We start from the raw sequence: 21,333 nt of genomic DNA, 5'->3' as shown, positions 1-21,333 counted from the left end.
GGGGGGGGGTGGGGGGGAGGGTTTATGTAACAAGCATGTGCTCTACCTGCCTCTGCACTGGGCTGCTTGGTGTCACACAGGCTACAAAGACGAGAAAGAGGTAGCCCCCACGCTCAAATCCCCCAAGCTGGGAGGGATGGAGGCAAGCACACAAATAGCTTTGCTAAAAGAGAGAAGTGTTATTGAGATTAGAGAACAGATGAAAGAAACATGAAGGGCAATGCACATACAGAGGGCTCAGATCACCCTGGGGGGTGAGAATCAGGGAGGGCTTCCTAGAGGTGGGGTCTATATCAGGAGAAGAGATCTTAGGGCTAACTAGCCCTTCATCACAAATAAAGTAGAGAGTAGGTAGGCCACTGCCTATGTCGGTAGTAAGCATTTCAGAAGTAAGGAAAAGCCAGAGCATAGCCACAGGGTTGGGCCAGAGGGGTGGGGGTCTGGAACCGGTGTATAAGCAACGTCAGAACTATCAGCCTCCAGGGGCTGAAACTTCCCTGTGTGAAACTACAGTCAGGAAACAACAAAATGCCTATTTTCTTTCACAAACACTCTGGGTGGCCTGAAGAATGACTACAGATGCTAGATTGGGAGAACGTGTCCCTATCTTCATAAATGTCTAAAAAGATTTTCAAAAACACTTACCCATTTTCAACGCGTGGAAAATATCAGGCCGCCTTTTCTCCTCATCTAGGTAAGTAAGGATTTTAAAAGTTAACCACGAAAGGTTTAGTAGAGTAGAAAAGTCACAAGCATGTAACAATATAGCCTAGCATTTAAAAATGATCTACTTTCCAAAAGCAATCTGTAAGAGACATATGTAACAGATGAACCCAATAGCCCTTCTGGAAGAGTTACTATCACAGAATGTCTGCAAATGCTCCATAGATAGATTCCGGGCAGTCATCTGGCCAAGAAAACATGAATAAGCAGAATGTTTCCTGATCCCTCACTCATAAGCAATCATTTTGGAGCATTCCAAACTCTGGGATATCCTCTCTTAGATGTAGTAAAAAGTATATATAGTCTTGGAAAAATATGGATTCCTATGAAAATTTAAAAGAAGTGAGTTTTTTCCCCTGAAAACTAATGTGCAACCATGAGATAATTCCAAAGCAGATCCCTGAGACACTGAGCAGCTGAGCCCAGAGGGAGATCGCAGAGACAGCCACCAGAAGAGCCAATGTTAACTTTTGTTTTCCTTCCCCAAGAAGAAGGAATCTGAAGGATTCTGAGAGTCACCTTGCCCCAGACTTGCAGACATGGCTCCCTGCAGACCACTGCCCACCGCAGGTGTCCGTGCTGGCCCCTGCAGCCCAGCTCCTCGGCTGGCACACAAGTCCATGCCTACCCCCAAACCTGGGCCTTGATGCACCCACCAATGCTTGCCCCTCCCTCGTCTGCTCATCTGTCCCCTTCCTCCAAGCTTGGGCTGTTGAGTACCGTGCTGTCAGAAAGCAGACATCCTCATGACCAGGCCCCTCACAGGTGGCCAAAAGCAGGACTTCCTGCAATCTCTGACTCTAGGGATGGAGCGGCTGTGAGGGGGACCTGTGACTCTGGGCTAAATCTCCGGTCCAGGTCAGCCCCTTGGGCAGCTGGGAAGAAGCTGCAGCACAGTGCAGGGACCACCGAGTCTGGAGCTGGCGTATCAGAATTTGAGTACGTCTTTCCAGAATGACTGGTCTCCTCATCAACAATGGGGGATAACATGCTAATATGGGTACCACGTGGTGGTGGCAGGGATCAGTAATATAGGTGGGAGAGTGCTTCAGAAAGCCTTAGGTCTCATTCAAAGAGCAATTTTTGTTACCTTCACCAGTGACTAGCACCCACCCCAGAAAGGGTAGTACTTAACTCCGGAGTTCTTACAGAGAAGGACAGACAGGGCCACGGAACTAAATGTCTAATTTTGCCTGTGCGATACCAACAAGAAATGATTCTGAGCCAGGGTGGCTCAGTCGGCTAGGTGTTGGACTCGATCTCAGCTCAGGTCTTGATTTCAGGGTTGTGAGGTTGTGAGTTCAAGACCTGAGTTAGGCTCCACACTGGGCGTAAAGACTACTTTAAAAAAAAAAAAAAAAGATTCTGCATCTTAGTTTTAAATAGGTCACATTCTTTTAAGTGTTGAAGAATCTAATCTGCTATGGGCCGGGACTTCTCATGCCAAGACCCTTTGACAAAAAAAAAAGTATGTCGCCTGACCTTCACGTTGGTTGCTAAGAAACCATCTGGTACGAAAGAATGACTGACCCTCTAGTCTGACCCCAGGAGGCCGGGACAGTTGTGGCATTGATGCCAGGTGACCCTGGCCTGGCCCGTTCCTCATTCTGGATGCCGGTGTTGGCATTGATAGCACCACAGTTCTGGGGACCCTTCCCGGCCCAAGGAGCCATCACGTTGGGGTATATCACAATGACCGTTACAGCCTCGACAGTACCCTATCCTGCAGCTAATGCAAGGGAGAGAGCTGGGGGTCTTCGAGTTGAATTTCCTAGCACCTCACAAAAAGAGCCGGGGACCAATAGTTATGGACGGAATACTCTACCCTTGCTGACACAGCCTCTCCCTTCTGCTGTGCTACCTGAGAGCCGGTGTGGAGCACTCCCTCAGCTCCCGCAGGTCAGCTACAAGGAGGCTACAAGCCCCAAGCTCCAGGAGGCCGCCCAGCCTCGAGGCATCGCCCCCACACCCCACACCTCAACCCCGCCCACTTTCCTTCCCCGCCACGGTACCTACCACCTACCTACCATGTAAGTTATTATTCCCAATAGGTTTATATCCCGTTTCTCCTCTGTCTTCCCTACAGAGGCCAAGGTCCTCAAGGGCAGAGGGCCCATTGTTCTAGAGCAGGGGTCCTGGGCCAAATCTGCTCTGCAGCCTGTTTGGGTAATTAGAGTTTTATTGATACATAGCCATACCCACTCATTGACATATAATGTCTAGCTGCTTTCGCTCTAGCAGAATTGAGTGGTTCTGACAGAGACTGGCCCATAGTCTAAAATGTTTTCTCTCTCGTCCTTTACAGGGAGTCTGCTGAACCCTGTCCTAGAAAGATCCCAGAACATTACACATCAGAATCATCTGATTAGAAAGGAGGGGCCTTGCCACGGGGGTTCCTGGCTCTTCCCAGAGATACCAAGTCACTCTCTGGAGGGTGAGCCAGCAACCTGCAAGTAATAGGCACTCCCAACTGGTTCTTACGCACAGCACATCTTAAGACCCACTGCTCTATAGGCTAAACTTCCGATTTGCACACGCCCTCGGGTTGGGCGGTCCTCAGCTTTTGTCATTTAGGGTCTTCTGTGAAGCCACGACAAGGAAGGGAAGCAAACTGATGGTGGCATGGCCTGACCTGTCTTGGGCCTGACAGTGGTCAGTGGGTCCAGGTAGTCTGCAAGGTCCCTGTGCTTGCAGTCGAGTGCAACCTCAAAGGCGGTCTTCTCCAGCACGCCGAGGTAGTCCGGGTTGGCCCCCTTCTCCACCAGCTGCTGAGCCACGCCGAGCCTCCCGATGAGTGCCGACAGCATCAGCGGGCTCCAGCCCACGGTTCGGGCCACGTGGTTGGGGTCTGCACCCCACTCCATCAGCAGACGCACCACGGCCTCATGCCCGTGCTGGATGGCAGCCATCAGGGCTGTGATGTCCAACGGCTCATCCCTGCTGTCTCCTGACTGCTCGCCTGAGGAGCTGCGATGGTCCACGAAGGCACCGGCTTCCAGAAGCAGCTTCACCACCCCCAGGTGGCCACCCCGAGAGGCCACAGTGAGCACGCTGACCCCTAGCCGGTTCTGGGCATTGACATCAGCCCCGTGATCCAAAAGGAGGTGTGCCACGCTCGCATGCCCAAATCTGCCAGGAAGATGGACAATTAGTGACGCTAACATAGAACACTGATGAAAAAGCATACATAACCCTCCTTTGTCATTAATTATTAAAATCATAGTGGTTATATATAATAAAAGGCCTTCTAGCGCTAGGCACTGTACCGGCCCTGCATATCCACCATCACAAAGGTAAGCAACTGCCCTGTCTAGGTTCGAATCCAGCTCTGCCAATCACTAGCTGTATGATCTTGGGAAAGAACTTTAGCTTCTTCATGCCTGCATTGCTTTATCTGTAAAATCAGGATATAATTGTATCTACTTCAAGGGCTGCTGAGAAGTAAATGAGTTACTACACATATATGTAATATATACAGCACTTATAACAGAGTTTGGCCAAACGAAGGGTCTCGTAAACGTTAGATACAATAATCATTTTACCTTACACGTTGCACAAAGTACCAAAGTCACGCAGCTGGTAAGAGGTGGTGTCAGGGTCAGAACCCAGGTCCGTCTGAATCCCGATGCCGTCACTCTTTCCCCTACACCATACTACATCCCACATCTCAGAGTTCATTTTATTCTGTCTTATACAGCCTTGTAATCTATCTCTCTGCCTGTGCTGACTCCCATGGGCAGGACTCATGTCTGACTCATGTCTACGCATCCCCAAACGCACACAGAAGGTCCTTCAAGATGAGCCAGTGCACCCCATGCCAAGAGGTGTGGCAGGGCTGTGGTCAGCAGAGAGGGGCTCGGGTTCCTCTTACCAGAGACCTGCTGCCACCTGCTGGCAGGAATGTCTGCTGCCAGTGGCTAAGAACGGCCTGGGCCAGACCTTCCTCCGCGAAGACTGAGCTGGCCGGGAGACATAAACAAGCGACCTCCAACTCCATACCAGGAAGAAGAAAACAGAGGCCTCTAGCCAGCAAAAAAATCTCTTCCTTCTTTTGCCACCAGGGGGCAGAAAAGACCTGTTTTGCAGGGTTTGGGTTGGCACACTGGGCTCAGAGCAGTGTGTGTCAGAGCTGGAAGGAACCCTGGACTAACTGGGAAAGAATGACAAGAGACGGGCCAGCGGTTCCAGACCATAATGCCTGCATAACGTCTACATCTGTGAGGCAGTCTTTTGAATCTCTCGTTGCATTCCCGAACTCCTTTCCGGAAGTGAGGTGTGTGTGTGTTTTTAAACCTCCTATAAATCCAGGGCCTCCCTTCTCCCTGTGGAGGCAAAGCCAAGGCCAAACTCTGATCTGGACTTACAAATACCTTCAGGGACATGAACCTTAACGGTACCGGGTCAGCTCAGCCTCTGGAGGGAGAGCTTGGTGACCTGGGCCTGTCCCTCCTCTTCTCCAAGAGCAGAGAGGGAGCAAAATCAAATGGACATAAACTCCAGTGCAGAAAGCAGCTACCCCAACCTATCTTCCTGCCTCCAGTCCCTTGCTGACCATCCTGCGTGATGGTGCTGCCCAAACCTAAACCTGATGGCCACTCCCCAGCTTCCCGCTGCCGGAGGAAGGCCTGCCGACTTGGTCGGCTTCATTTCCGCCCAACCCTCACGCCAGCCCCGATTATACTCCTCCCACACCTCTGCCATGCCGCCTCTCTGACCAGAGTCCTCTCCTGTCCCTATATCCCGAGCACACCCTTCATCCTGCTTCGGGACTTGGCTCAGAGTTCACCTCTGAGCAGCTTCCAGCCCCCCTGCCCCCCAGTTCAGGTACCCTTCATCTGCGCACCTGAGCCTCCCTCCTACAATCGTGTCTTCCTGTAAGACCGTGCGCTCCCCAAGGACAGACAGGACTGGTGGCTGACCTACAGTGGGACTCAGTAACTGCTGGAAACGATTAAGTGTCTAAATGAAGGACGGGCATAACCACGTGGAGGATGGTCTAGAGACAGACAATGGGAATAACTAAAGAACTCCTGCATCCTCCTCTGAGGTAAAGAATTTTTAAAAATTACACTATTTCATTATGAAGTGTAAGATAAAATCTGGCACAATTCCTAACAGCAGATTAAAAGGTATTGTCACTTTTGTCTCATTTGATCTTTTTATTTTATAGAGACAAAGAGAGGAGAACGCGAGCAAGGGACAGAGAGTTAGAATCTCAAGCAGGCTCCACACTCAGTGAGGAACCTGACATGGGGCTTAGTCCCATGACCTGAGCCGAAGTCAAGAACTGGAAGCTCAACCAACTGAGCCACCCAAGCACACCTCATTGGATTTTTGACATCTTTTTTTTAATGTTTATTTTTGAGAGAGAGAGAGACAGAGTGTGAGCAGGGGAGGGGCAGAGAGAGAGGGAGATACAGAATCTGAAGTAGGCTCCAGGCTCTGAGCTGTCAACACAGAGCCCAACATGGGGCTTGAACCCATGAACTGCAAGATCAAGACCTGAGCTGAAGTCAGGCATTTAACCAACAGAGCCACCCAGGTGCCCCTTCCTCTCACTGGATTTTTAAAACATGTTTATTTATTTACTTTGAGAGAGAGGAGGTGTGCATGACTGGGGGATAAGCACAGAGAGGAGAGAGAGAATCCCAAGCAGGCTCCACAGGCTTGGCACGGAGACCTGTGCAGGGCTCAACCTCATTAACCATGAGATCAGGACCTGAGCCAAAATCAAGAGTCAGAGGCTTAACCGACTGAGCCACCCAAATGCCCCTGATTTGATCTTTAAAAAACCTAAAATAAACTGATAACGCCCATTTCATAAGTGAGGAAACTGAAGATTTGAATGGAAAGCAGTAAATTCAGGGCCTCTTGATTTGAAAGTGACAGAATCAAAACTTGAACCCAGACTCTAAAATCCCCAAACCCCAGCTCTTCTGGTATAACAAATTTTCAGAGAGAAAGAAAAGGGATGAATTTGGACAGAAATGCTGACATTTGGAATGCTTTCTGAATCCATGGGTAGCCTAAGCGGTCATTCAATTAGGCTGAAAACATAAAAGACTTCAAGGAAGGCTGAGATCATTTTGTAGATGCTAAGATTCTACCAGGTAATTACTGAGGATAGGGAAGCATGGGACTTTCTGAACAGCTGCTGTGATTACCAATTAATTTTGGCAATTCACACCTGTGTTTAAAGACCTGGTACAAACTCCCACCACCCAAAGCACTGAGCAGAGGGGCCAGCTCTGCCACATTGGCGGGCAGAGAAACGAAGGGCAGAAGTAAAGAAGCCGAGGGTGATGTTAGGGCCGAAGTAAACACCACGTAACCTATCTCTTTAGCATTTGGCCAATTTGGGGAGTAGCTTCCCTGTGGTCAACACTAAAAAGGAACAGGCACAGATGTGTTGAGAGCAGAGGCTGGGGAGCACAGGCGTTGGGGTCACCTGCCTGCGTGTGCATGTGACTCTGCCACTTACTAGCTGCATGGTCCTGGGCAAGTTACCTACCTCTGAGCCTCAATTCCTCATCTGTAAAATGGGGATGACACTAGCCATACTTCCTAAGGTTTTGTGTGGATTGAATGAGTTACTTCATTTAAAGCACTGAACACGGTGCTCGACACAAAAAGGGCTCAATAAAGGCTATCGTTTTCAGAACAGGAAAAAACACGAATGTGACCATTTCTGATACTAAAACATCCATCAGAGACCAAACTAAGGGGTGGGTGGGACCGAAGTAGATGGCCAACAGGGGTGAGTGACTTTACTGTACACCTGAGTTCCTTCCCACCAGGGTTTCAGGGCCTGTTCACCCTGCTTCCTGAGTACAGCTCAAACATCTCTTTGTTCTCCCACTGCTGTCTCGGCTCTGGTCCAGGCCACCATCACCTCTCCCTAGTCGCTGCAATCCCCCGCTAACTAGGGTTCCTGACGTTAGCCCGTCCCTCCAATCTGTCCTCACACTGCACTGAAAGCGATCTTTCCAAAACATAGATCTGATTGTCACTCACTCTGCCTAGAACCTTCTATCACTCCCCAGTGCTCTTAGGAGAGCTCATCCTTTTCAGCCCTGCCACATGGCATCTGCCCCTTCTCTCCAGGGAAGCATCATCTCCCACTACTTGGAGCCCCTTCCTGGTACTGACATCAGTCTAGCAGTCCTACCAATGCCTTATGTTCACTCGTGCTTCTAAACGTTTGCGTGAGCCTATCACCCCATGGCCACTTCTTCTGTCCTGGTTAATTCTTACAGAGTCTCGACATGAATCTGTACATCATTCTTACCAAAAACCTTTCTCCACTTCCCCAAACGGGGTCTGCCATCCCCAGAGCTCCCTGCACTTTCCCCGTCAAGCCTGATGTCCTGTCTGGCCTGCCCACTGGTGCGTGAGCTGCTCCCGGTGGGGCTGTGCCTTGGCTCCCGCAGTGTCCCATCTTCAGGCTAGGTGGGGAGGTAGGGTCGTAGGAACCCATGTTGAAAGGAGGAATGAATAACCACCTCTAAGATGATGGATCTCTTAAGATTCCATTCGACGCAGTCTTCAGATTCTGTTTCAAAAGACCCACTCTTTCTAAGATTCTGATTTTATTACTAAAAAGCACTTCCACTTCTCGTAGTATCCCAAGCTGCTCAAAGTTTACCATGCCGGCTCTCCGGAACGAGTCCTTGACTCTTTACCTCCCGGGGCGTCTGCGGAGGGCGCCCGGCAGCGCCGGCCACCTGAGCCCTGCTCGCCCCGGGGAGGGCGGCCCACCACCCCCAGCCCCCGGCCCCNTGGGTCCACCGCCGCTTCGGGCCGGCCTGTGGCGCGCCGCTGCCCCTACCCTACCAGTGCCTGGCGCTGCACCGCCCCTTCCTAAATAGTTGTTGGCGAGAGTGAGGGCCGGATGGATCCGTTCTGTTCCTTCCGCTCCCCTCGGTACGTCCTGCGTGGCCTTCGGAGCTGGTCACCTGGAAATTAAGGCTACCAGCGCCTCCTGTCCTTCATCTCTTTTCATCAGTGATTCTTGAATCTGCACCTTCTGGGACGTTGTTACAAACGCAAATTNGCTCAGAGCCTAGAGGCTGTTTCAGATTCTGTGTCTCCCTCTCTCTCTGACCGTCCCTGGCTCACACTGTCTCTCTCAGAAATAAATAAAACGTTTAAAGAAAAAAAATTCTGTGTGTGGCTCCAGACCGCCGGTATTTTATTTTATTTTTTAATGTTTTGTTTTTGAGAGAGAGATAGAGACAGCGTGAGCAGGGGAGGGTCGGAGAGAGAGGGAGTCACAGACTCTGAAACAGGCTCCAGGCTCTGAGCTGGCAGTCAGCACAGAGCCCGACGCGGGGCTCGAACCCACGAACATGAGATCATGACCTGAGCCGAAGTCGGACGCTTAATCGACTGTGCCACCCAGGTGCCCCAGACCGCCGGTATTTTAATAAGCCCTCCAGGTGATTCTGGTGCACACTGAAGTTCAAGACCCACATTGGGTCCTCACAGCATCCTGTTAGCCACCGGGGAGGGCTCAGACAACCACTCCAATTGACAAGAAGACACAACAGAAACTTAAAGGAGGTTGAGTGTTGCTATAGGCCCCACGACGGTCCTGCAGGAGAGCTGTGCTAGGACCAGGTCTGACATCCAGCCCAATTCCCTGTTCTCAGCAAACATTTAGGGAGTGCCAACTCTGCACTGTTGTAGGTACCGGAGAAGCCGGAGGGAACAAATTAAAATCCCTGCTTCTCTGGAGCTGACAGTGGAAAAAGACAATCTAAATACACAAGTAAGTAACTTGTATGGAAAAAGACAAGCTGTAAATACACAAGTAAGTAACTTGTATGTCTGTTGGTGATGAGTGCTACTAAAGCAATAAATAGAGCATAACATAAATCCAAGTAAATAGGATAGAGGATAGGACGTTATTTTATAGTAGGGTGGGTAGAGAAGGCATCGCTGACAATGTGGCACTTACACAGAGACCTGAAGAAATTGAAAAATGGAGCCATGATGACATCTGGGGAGAGTGCAATCCAGGCAGAGGGGAAAAAAGGTCCTAACAAGGGCAGTCCTGTTTGCAAATTGCCCACGCTTCCTGCTCATCGTGATAACATCAACATTCGGATATGGGGTAATTGGTTTCAGCGGACTGTGAGCTGCGGTCCAGAAACCTAGAAGATGGCCAGTCATATAGTAGGTGCCCAGTACATGAGTGTTAAATGACTAAGTCTCATGTACATAGACATAACACAAATCAAAACTTGCAGAGAGCCTGAAGAAGGAATAAAGGTCATGACATTGGAAGATCAGAGAAGACAGTAAAACCCTTAGGATCTGGGCCAGCAGAGCTGGAACAGTCTTCTAAGCACAGTGTAAAGATGAGGAAAGGTCTCCAAAGTACACAGGACTCAGACTGCCAAGGGCTTCGGGGCTAGGATGGAGACCGTGGGATTTACTCTATGAGTAATAGGGAGCCATGGAAAGTGACCAGGGTGAGTTACAGGGCTAGAGCGAATCACTTAGGCCCGGTGTCTGAGGTGGTACACTCTCACTCGCTTCTAGATTTGGCCCCATTCACCGGAGAGGGGAGGATGACTTCCTTTTTAAGGCCTAATGAAGACATTTGTTTCTGGGGAAATCCTGAATAATTGCATCCTTTTCTTAGTCTGTTTATTTAGGTATCTTTTTACTAACTAGTTGTTTCATTATAAAAGTAATACGCATGATAAAAAATAAATTCCAACAGTACAAAAGGACATAAGACAAAAGTAAAAGCTCCTTTCCCTCTTCCCCCACTTTCCTGGTCCAGCTCCCCCCAGGTAACCAGTATTCACATTTGTTTTATCTTTCTGATGGTATTTCACATGTATACAAACATGCCTTTGTCTGTATAGGCATTGATCCACCTTCTTGCTTGCAAGCTGTAGAAATTAACCCTTTAGCTAGAAATTAGAAAGAGGGATTAATACAAAGTTCTTCTTGTAGCTCACAGATCCTACAAGGGCCAGAAAACAAATTTTGGAGGCCCCACAACCAAGAGTGATGCCCCAGNGGCCTTTTTTTTTTTTTTTAAGTTTGTTTGTTTGTTTTGAGAGAGGGAGAGAGAGAATCCCAGGTACACTCTGTGCTGACAGCATGGGGCTCTATCTCACGAACTGTGAGATCATGACCTGAACTAAAATCAAGAGTCAGACATGTAACCACAGAGCCATTCAGGCGCCCTGACACAAGCCCTTTTTTGCATTACCAGCTTGAGAGCCAAAGCCTGAGATGAGAGCATGTAAATGGCTCAGCCTGGGTCTCATGTTTTGCCTGGCAAAAAGGGAGGCTGGGAAAGCGCCTTTCTGGAACTTTCAGCATGTATAGCCGGGGGGGAGGGGGGGAGTGCACTCCAGTATACATGCTCTAGAAGGTAGGAGACTCTCCAGAATAGGCAGGAGGACTCAGATAGTGAGCAGACAAAAAAGACAACAAATGTCGACGGCAAATATTCCCTAGAGCGAATCCCTGCTGCCTACACCCGTCCTGTTTCTCTTACTTGGGAAAGAAATTCCCCCTTTCTCCCGGGGAGCCTCCCTCTCCGCTCTCAGTGTGTATGGTTCAGTGGTTAGCATATGTCCAAGTCCGTCCTTATTGCTTTGGCCCAGGATTGTTTGCCAAACGATTGGGAACAAAGCCGTCTGTGCTGAAGTGTTCACTGCCAGGATGTCCGGGTGTCGTGAGCCGAACGGGTCCTTGCTCTGCCACCACTTGAAGATTGGCTGCCTGAGAGTGAAGCTACCACACAGGAAAGCAGGACGAGTGATGGAAAGAGATGGAATCGGAAAATCCTCGCCGCCTGCCCCCCCATACTTTTTGATAGGTTTGTTTTGAGCAGGGTTGTCCTCACCTCAAACCCAGCCTTAACAAATGTGTATTTTACATTTTGGATGAATGAGTTCATACAATGCAGCCTATTCTGAATCTTGCTTTTTAAAATTTTAACAAATGCCTGGGCATCTTTCCATGCAGGTGACTATAGATCTGCCGTATCATTTCCAGTGGTAGCATGTAACATGATTAAGCAGATGTTCCATAATTTATTTAATCAGTTTTTAATGGTGCACAATTAACTTGTTTCCAGTGTTCTGCTATTATAAAAAAATCTCGTGTGGAACAGTGGCTATAGCAGTCAGGGTCCCAGCAGGAGACAGATGGTACACTTGGCTGAAGAAGTGAGGAAGATTTACTAAAGGACTAATTATAGAAGTCTGGGCAGGGTTTACTAAAAGCCACAAGAGCTGGTGCAGTACTCCAGAGCTGGTAACAATAGGGAGCCATTGTCACCCAGGCCAGAAGGGGGAAGGGCGAGAGCAGTCACTGGAATTCTGCAAGAGAGAAAATGGAGAGATCTAGCTGATAGGAGTTAGGACCTTTGGTAGAGGGACACAGCCAAGCCGCATAACCTAGTAGGGAGCACTCCCCAGAGGAATAAAGTCCTCTGACCTCACCCGCCTCCTGTCCTCTAGTGCTAAACCCAACTGTTAGCCAGACGTTCGAGTCTGCTCCTACGGTCCCCACAGTCATCCTCTCAGGGGTCGGGGCAGGGCTCTCTGGAAGGATGATCCGAGCAGCGTACCTCCATCACCAACACAGACTCATCCAGCCAACGCTTACTGAGCACCTTCTGTGTGCCCGGCATCGTTTGTGATGGAATGTTACAGACAATAGGGTCAGCCACTGGCTCCCAGGGGATCCCACATGACTGCGGAGAGGGTGGTCTGTGAGCTTCATCATCAGTTCAGAGGCAGGTATCACAGTCTGGGGGTATCACTGACAGCTTCATGGGAGAGCTTGGTCACAAGTTGGGCAGAAAGACTGGGGGATATCTGGGTAGCGGGAAGAAAAGAGAGGATATAGGTTGGAAAGAGGGACCGGGGGCTGGATTCCACACACTGGTGCAGTGGATTAGAAAGGAGGAGGGGCGCCTGGGTGGCTTAGTCGGTTAAGCGTCCGACTTTCGCTTGGGTCATGATCTCGCGGTTCGTGGGTTCGAGCCCCGCGTCGGGCTCTGTGCTGACTGCCAGCTCAGAGCCTGGAGCCTGTTTCAGTCTGTGACTCCCTCTCTCTCTGACCCTCCCCTGCTCACGCTCTCTCTCTCTCTCGCCTAGAAATAAAAAAAAAAAAAATATTTAAAAAGAAAGGAGGTAAAGACAGCCTGCAAGTAAAATCATCTCTGAAGACTTACTGGGGCCTGGGTGGCTCAGTTGGTTAAGTGTCCAACTTCGGCTCGGGTCATGATCTCATGGTTTATGAGTTTGAGTCCCACATCGGGGTCTGCACTGACAGTGCAAAGCCTGGTTGGGATTCTCTCTTCCTCTCTCTGCCTCTCCCCCACTCTCACTTGTGCTTGCTTGCTTGTGCGCGCTCTCTCTCTCTCTCAAACATTGAAAAAATAAAGAGTACTTATTTACTTTTAAATGTCTAACTTGTTTTCCCTAATATGATAATAATGTTTGTTGAAAAGAATTCCAAGGTTGTGCAAATATAGAACGTGAGCTCCTTTGAAATCAGTGTTAGGTAGGTGGTAGGTAATCAATAAATATTTGTTGAAAAACATGATTCAATTGAATGGAAAGGAAAGGCTCACAGAATCTGAGTCATCAGAAATAAATATAATAGTTAATAGTTTGGATATTTCCTTAGAGTTTTTTTCCTTTGTGTACACTAAGAAATTTTATCAGAATAGGATCATACCATCTATACAGCTCTACAACTTGCTTTTCTTGACTTAATAATGCATCTTAAGCACATTTGTACATTAAACACCTAGAATTAGTTTCATTCCTGTTAATGATACTTTGGTATATTAGTGTGTGAGTGAATGTGCAGTACTTTATAATCTCCTATTGTGGACATTTGGGTTATTAACACCTTCCTGCTTTTATACACGATACTGCAAAAGGCTTCCTTTTCTTAGCACATCTCTTGAGCACTTGTGAATCTATTTCTGTTGACGTGACACTGCAGAATCAAAAGGATATAGACATTAATATTTCTAATAAATGTTGCCTAATTGCTTTCCAAAAGGTTATGCCAGTTTGCATTCCTACCAACAGTGGATAAGAGTGCCTGTTTAGTCACGTCCTTGCCAACACCGGAATTAAAAACCTTTTAACCTTTGCCAATCTGATATGTGAAAACGTGATTCAGAGTAAGTTTAATTTGCATGCATTTTAAATAGAGAAATTGAACACATTTTGATATGTTTATAGACCATTTATATTTCTTTATTGGGTGAACTGTCTATTCAAGTCTTTCAGCCGTTTTCNATTTCTAATAAATGTTGCCTAATTGCTTTCCAAAAGGTTATGCCAGTTTGCATTCCTACCAACAGTGGATAAGAGTGCCTGTTTAGTCACGTCCTTGCCAACACCGGAATTAAAAACCTTTTAACCTTTGCCAATCTGATATGTGAAAACGTGATTCAGAGTAAGTTTAATTTGCATGCATTTTAAATAGAGAAATTGAACACGTTTTGATATGTTTACAGACCATTTGTATTTCTTTATTGGGTGAACTGTCTATTCAAGTCTTTCAGCCATTTTCNCATGACCTAAGGGAAAGTCGGAAGCTCAACCGACTAAGCCACCCAGGCGCCTCCTTTCAGCCATTTTCATTTCTGTTCTTTTTATTTCCCTGCTGATTCACATACTGGGTAAATGTCATCTGCAAATATCTCTTTCTGATTTGTCTTCTGTCTTTTGAGTTTATATTATTTCGGGCCTTACTGAATATTAAAATTTTTATGTAGTCAACTTTATAGATCTTTTCTATAAAGGTTTTTTGGCTCTTTCATCCAATACCTTTATTAGTGGATTTTTTTATTATTAATTTTTACTTTTACATCTTTAGATCATTTGGAATTTATGTTGGTATAAGGTGTGAGTTTGGGATTCAACTTTATTTTTTTCTGAATGGCTATTAAGTTGCCCCAGTCATTGACTGAATCAGCCATCTTTTCTCCACTAATGTTTGAAATTTCACATTTACCATATATCACGCTAAACTCTCAAAGGGGTGTAATGACCCCTATGAAGGGAGCTAATACAAAAAAATCAAAAGTGCCTTCTAGAGAGATCTGTTTGTTGGTTGAACAGCTGATGAAACAAGATGGTATGGTCAAAGAACAAATAAGCTCCCCCAAATGAACAACAAACCCAAGGGAAGGACAAGGTACTCGACTTGGGAAGTGGTGCAAAAAGAATTAAAGTCCCAGCTGGATTTTCCCAGCTGGGTGCCATTTGTCATCATCGGTAACATTTGTATAGGGCTTACTCTGGGCAGAGACCATTCCTGGTGCTTTATCTCCACTAACCAGCTGTTGTATTTCTGACAGCTCCCAGTTGGTACCAATGCGGCCGGGCTAAGGACCATATTTCGAGTAGCAAGGTGCTGGACACCTTCCATTTGCCTTTGTAGAAATTCTTCCCACCCTGCTTTGAGCCTGGGGTGGCTGTGTAGACTACAGCACTCAATCCTCCCCAGAACCCTACTCAGGAGGTACTATTATAATCACCACCATTTTATAGATGAGCAACTTGAGTCAAGAAAGGTTAAGTAACTTGCCTAAGGCCACCCAGCAATCTGTGATGGGGCTGAGGTGTGAGCTCAGGCAAGTGGGCTCCACAGTTGTGTGCCTATGCATTAAACTAAGCTGCCTTTTCGCCTCACAGCAGTCTGCCAGTGAATTGTGTGGTGGGGAATCCTGAATTAGGAGTCAAGAGACCTGGACCCAGACCATCACTCTGCACTTCCATGTCTTTTGACCCTGAATAAGTCACCTCGCCTTCTGAGCCTAAATTTCCTCATCTGTCTACCTTGCAATGTCGTCATAAGAGTGAAAGGAGAGTNATCTGGGACTTGAACCCGGGTTTTGTAGAGCCGTCCTTTTCTTGGCAGCTGAGCCTCTATCAGGAAGCATTCCAATCTGGTAAACTGATCCGAGACAGTGTGAGTTGTAATCCGCATCTGCTTTCTAATCTGACCGCAGATCTTAATTGTGTTGAACATCTGGATAGGGGCCAAAAGGCACAGCTCCAGGCCTTTCCTCTCACACCTGCCTTCTAGCACCAACCAGCAGACTCTGTTCTGTGGGTGAAGTCACCTCCCACCAGCCTGGTGTCCTCAGCAGGTTGTCCTGTGTGGGAGTCGCTTTGCATGGTTCTCTTCAAACCCATCCCCCGTCTGGAGCCCCGGGGCATGAGGGATGGGGGGGGAGATGCCTGCAGCCCAGGGAGATGTTCATGGAAAGCCCCTTTCCTCCAGGAAGGCTGTGAGTCAACAAGGATGGAGGCTTAAATTCTACCTGTATCTGAGACACCAACTTGTTCAAGGCCCTTTCCCTGCTCTGTGCCTCAGGCTCCGCATCTGCAAAATGAGAGAATCAGACCACATTTATGCCTCTTCACTTTTTTGGTTGTGGTCCCCTTGAAAATAGAGAATATCTAATTAAAAAGCTTTGGACTAGCTTCCCAGGATTTTTTTTTTTTTTAAATACAGTTTACTCAGTCTGTCCTTTTATGGGAGAGACAAAACTATTCATTTCCCCAAATTTCCCTCCCAGCAGAGGGAGCTCCACCTTAACCTAAAATATGGTTTCAAATCTCTGATATCACTTTAACATTCAGGTCCCCACGTAAACATTACTTCCTCAGAGAAGCCTTCCTAAAGCCGTCAACTAAACCAGGCTTTAGCATGCTGTAATTCTTCAAAACCCTTCCCACAACTCCAGTAAGATACCTTTTTAATATTTGTCTATTCCATTGCACTCTAAGCACCATGATGTTGCAAATAGGCGTCGTGACAAAGACTTTCTCCTTGATCAAACAAACCCCGGCCAGGCTCCTCTGAGCCCACTTCTCAACCAAGCCTTAACTTTGGCCTATAAAGATGACAGACTCTGAACACAGATGATTTTATACATCCACCTCCCTTCACATTAACGATGTAAACAGTAACAGAGTTTTTAACAGCTCAAGGCTGCACTCTTAGGGTGACCCCAGCCCCCTCTTAAGTGTCTGCCTGAGAAAGCTCAAGGCTGTCCAATCTACTGTTTGTCATAGCAGACACCTAACTGTCAGTCCCTGACTACCCTTTCTTAGAGAACTTACTAAGAAGGGTTTACAGTTATAAATCCTTTCTCTGTCCCTTTGAGATGTATATGTATCTCCTACGATTCAAGAGTGTCTTTCTCAAGGACTGAAAACCCTTCCTTTACAACGTAATCATCAGGAAGGATAGGGCCTCTGTCTCTGTGTGAGAACAGAATCCTAACTTTGATATTTGCGAGACACAGACACAGCTGGCATTATCGGCATTTATGCTGACTACTCCTTTCTCATTTTTCACTTCCCTGACCCTATTTACAACGCCCAGTCATTCTGTGCAAATCAAAGTTGAATCTGTTCACACTGGGCCCTCTTCCCTATTGCGATAGCATGTTACTGATGAAAATCTGCCCTTACCACTTTAGTGTCTGGTTTTGTTTCTCTTTGACACTTGCTCGTTATAGTGTGCCTAGACTCTACCATGGTCTTGGCACATAGTCGATGCTCAATAAATATTTTCTGAATTAAAAACTGTGTTCCATTTGTTCTAGTTACCTCTTGCCGAGTAACAGACCATCCCCAAACTTCATGGTGTAAAACAACCACCATCGTGTCGTGCTCCTGGATTCTGTGAGTCAAGGATTTGACAAGGGCACCTCTGTTCTCCATTCTGTGACATCTGGAGCCACAGGTGAAATGACCTGAATGGTTAGCATCCTGGAATCGTTTCCAAGATGGCTTCTTCACTCACCTGCCTGATGCCTGGGCTGGCTGGGCCGGTGGAAGTTTGGGCACAGCTGGCACTGTTGGCTAGGTTGTCCACCTGCGGCTTCCCCAGCATGACAACACCGAGATAGGGATTTCTTCCCTGGCAGCTCGAGCTCCAAGAACAGTGATCCTGTGAACAAAGTGGAAGCTTCATGTCTTCCTGCTCCTAGCCAGTGAAGTCAAGGAGCTCCACTTCTACCATAATCTAATAGTTGAAGCAGTTACAGGTCTGCCCCAATTCAAGGCAAGGGGCTATTGAATAATTTGCAGCCTTGTTTTAAAACCACCACACTATCAGAGCCAGATTTGGGAGGAGTTCTTGTGCAATTAATCCTGTTATCACTTAGAATTAGATTTGGCTGCATAGGACAAAAAAAAGGAAAAAAAAAAGGAAAAAACAAAGAAAATAGAAAAAAAGAAAGAAAAAGAAATAGAAACAGTGGCATAAACCAGATAGAAGTTGATTTCTCCCTCATGTAAGCAAAACCTGGAAGGGGGTTATCAGGACTGGTTCAATGTCCACAGTGTTAGGGACCTGGATTTCTTCTGCCATGTTGTTTAACCACTCTCAGTGCATGGCTTTTATTGCATGACCCACAGTGTTGCTTGAGTTCTGATCTTTATAGCCACAATCCAGCCTGCAGGAAGAGGCAAGGATAAGGAAGTTTCCTTTAAGGACATTATTCAGAAGCACCATCTGATAATACCACTTATAGTCCATTGGCTACACTCTCAGTCATATGGCCGTGCCTGGCTGCAAAGGAGGCTAAGAATTCTAGTCTTTATTTTAGAAGACCATGGGCCCAGAGAAACAAGCACACAACTCAGGGGTTCTACTGTTAAGGAAGGAGAAGATAACGCATATTGGCAGACATCCACAGGTTTCTGCCACACCTTTTTAGGCCATTTTATTTCCTGTTCTGCCACTGACATGCTGTGGACTTGTATGATACACTTTCTTTGGTGTTGTTACCAGTTCGTCTGGTAATTAGGGAGGAGGGTGCTGTAGTCTAAGAAGGAAGCTCAAAGCATTAAACAAATAAAAGTGTCAATGTTCTGGTTTTAGGGAAGAGAACCGGAGCCTCAGTCAGCCCCTTTTCCTTTCCTGGGTGGTCTCCCAGCATTCCTGGAAGCCAGATTTTTGAAAACTCCCATATTAAGTTACCACTGAGGCCCTTCCAGGAACAAGACCTGAAGAATTCATGTTTGTCACATTATGGGAGTGACTCCTCCCTGCATGTAACCATCAGACACCTACCGCCCCAGCGAGTTCAAAGCGATGCCCACAGAAGTGAGTGTGAGATACAAAGCCAGCCATTAACTGAGCACTTTCTGTGTGTCTGACTCTATACCAAGCTCTGCAATCATGAAGTGACCGCCGGTCATACTCTAAGTCCCTTACATTCTTTTTGTTACAAGGCTAGGGTTAAATTAAACATGGCCCAGTGTACCAAGCACTGTACACCACCAAGTATGATGGTGTTACGGATTGCACTGAGTCCCCCAACAAGATATGTTGAAGTCCCAATCCTTGGTACCTATGAATGTGACCTTATTTGGTCTTTACAGATATAATCAAGTTAAGACAAAGTCGTCAGATCCAATTTGACTGGTGCCCTTTAGAAGAAGAGTAGAAGAGACAGAGACAGACACACATCAGAAGAATGACAGTGGAGGCAATGATTAGAGATTATTACAATTAGAGCAATGCGTGGACCAGCCAAGCAATGCCAAGCATTTCAAGCAACACCAGAAACTAAGAGAAAAGTATGGAATGGATTCTCCCGTAGAGCAGTCAGAGTAAGCATGACCTTGCTTATGGGACTGACTGATTTTGGGCGTCTAGCCTCCAGAACTGAGAGGGAATACATTTATGTTGTTTTCAGCCACCCAGATTGTGGTACTTTGTTGTGGCAGCCCTAGGAAACTAATAGAGAAGGTCAGTTTGGTATGTCAGCTTGGTTAGGTCTTAATCCCCAGTTATTCACTCAAACACTAATTTAGATGTTTCCATGAAAATATTTTGTAAATATAATTAACGTCTACCATCAGTTGACTTTAATGGAGATTATGTAGGCGGGCCTGATTCAATCAGTTGAAAGGCCTTCAGAGCAGAACTGAGGCTGCCTTACAAAATAAGAAATTCTGCCTGTGGACTGCAGCTTCAGCTCATGCCAGAGAGTTTCAGCCTTCCCTGCTGGTGGCCTGCCCTACAGATTTTGGACTTGCTTAACCAGCCCCTGAAGTTGTATAAGCCACTCGCTTGCAAAAAAATCTCTTAATATATCGCCTCCTGGTTCTATTTTTCTGGTGGAACCCTGACTAATAACAAAAGGGTGATGCAATCGTGGAATGCATTTGCCTAAAAGGCCGTGGAGTTGCTGGAAGCTTCACAGAAAAGGTGGCTTTTGGCAGGGACTTAAGGGTAGACAGGAGTTTGCCAGGTGGGGAAAGGCATTTCAAGTTGGGAGAACAACATGTGTTACAAAGGTGTGAAATGGTAAAGGCCCTCTCCCCTCTCCCCCAGCGGCATGGGGAGTTTGACCTTGACATGAAGTCGTATTCTTAGCATCTCTTCCTGCCAAATTGAGGACTTCAGCATTTGTACTAGAGGCCAGGGGTATTCCTGTTTCTTATTCCTCATAGTTCTCTTTATTTTTTATGTTTTTAATTGAGATAGAACTTTCATAAGTCAAATGCATATTTTTAAAAGGAGAAATTGATGACTTTTTAAAATAAATTTTTTATTTTAGCAAGAGAGATTGAGAGAGAGAGAGAGAGAGAGCACGACCTGGGGAAAGGGGCAGAGGGGGAGAGAGAGAATCTCAGACTGCACCCGCGCCCCTGGGATCATGACCTGAGCCTGAATCAAGAGTCAGAGGCTCAATGGGCTGAGCCCCCCACGTGCCCAGAGGACTTTTTACATATATACATATATATGCGTGTGTGTATATATCTCCATGTAACCACCACCAAAATCTAGACATGGAATCAGGGCAGGGATTAGGGTGAGTGAGGCCTGTGAGGTGAGCCATGTAAACATAGGGTCACATTCTGTTTTTACTTAAAATTTTGATATTTTATTCATTATGGATTTTTTGCTTTCATTTTGATTTTTAAAAGCATTGTTTATTTTTGATTGCTGATTCTTTTTGGCCCAACCTATCATTTCCTGCCTTGGAGAGAGCCTCCTGCCTCACTCTAGTCTTGACTCTGTTAAATATTTTCAGCACCCCAGCGGCTCCTTCATTTCTTCAATCCCCTCAAAGGAAACCTCTGGCCAAGGTCAGGGCTACTTAACAAGAACGGATGGCCTGGGATGTGTGCGATCATATTATGGGTGCCTCTGCATGTGTTTCCCTGAGGGGGTTCATTCCTTTTATCAGTTTCTTGGAGGCCTTTGTGAAGTGAGGGATAAAACAAAGATTGATTAACAGAGAACCGGGGGAAAGTTTGCTATTCACGGAATCTAAACACTTTTGTCTTTGGTCGGGCCTGCAGGGCTCGGTGACACAGGCTCACTGTGCCTCAGTCCCATCATCCGTCAAGTGGAGCTGGCAAACCTACTACCCTGTGATTGGACTGCGTAAGGGTCAGATGAGATAAGGGCTTGCAGGGCGCATTCAGCCAACACTTACCGGGCGCTTACGATGTGCCAGGCGCTGAGCTGAGGGTTTTACGGCCGTCACCTTTTCCAACAAGAAAGGTAGTGCGGGTCTCGGCAAGTCCGCGGGGCGACCCACTGAAGACCAGCCACCCTCCAGGGCGC

The 21,333-nt window shown here is 47.1% G+C and overlaps 1 protein-coding gene and 1 long non-coding RNA gene across 2 annotated transcripts in view; both read right to left on the bottom strand.

Moving 5' to 3' along the window:
* The window catches only part of ANKS6 (ankyrin repeat and sterile alpha motif domain containing 6), a 42,994-nt gene extending 38,994 nt beyond the window's left edge, over window positions 1-4,000 (bottom strand). Inside the window, exons 1-3 of the mRNA XM_077756058.1 lie at window positions 3,990-4,000; window positions 3,356-3,852; window positions 646-690 (exon numbers count right to left, since the gene is read on the bottom strand). Of these exons, the coding sequence (XP_077612184.1) occupies window positions 646-690; window positions 3,356-3,852; window positions 3,990-4,000 (553 nt within the window). The remainder of the gene's footprint in view (window positions 1-645; window positions 691-3,355; window positions 3,853-3,989) is intronic.
* An 11,604-nt stretch (window positions 4,001-15,604) lies between these two features.
* On the bottom strand, window positions 15,605-21,320 carry LOC144225019 (uncharacterized). Its single transcript, XR_013333194.1, has 3 exons — window positions 21,203-21,320; window positions 17,548-17,694; window positions 15,605-16,116 (listed from the first exon to the last, which is right to left on the bottom strand). It is a non-coding gene; the product is annotated as an uncharacterized LOC144225019 (long non-coding RNA).
* Window positions 21,321-21,333: the final 13 nt, after the last annotated feature.

This window comes from Crocuta crocuta, unplaced genomic scaffold, assembly GCF_008692635.1.
Source record: "Crocuta crocuta isolate KB4526 unplaced genomic scaffold, BGI_CrCroc_1.0 scaffold431, whole genome shotgun sequence".
Taxonomy (NCBI): domain Eukaryota; kingdom Metazoa; phylum Chordata; class Mammalia; order Carnivora; family Hyaenidae; genus Crocuta; species Crocuta crocuta.
This window is presented reverse-complemented; position numbering and strand designations above follow the sequence as displayed.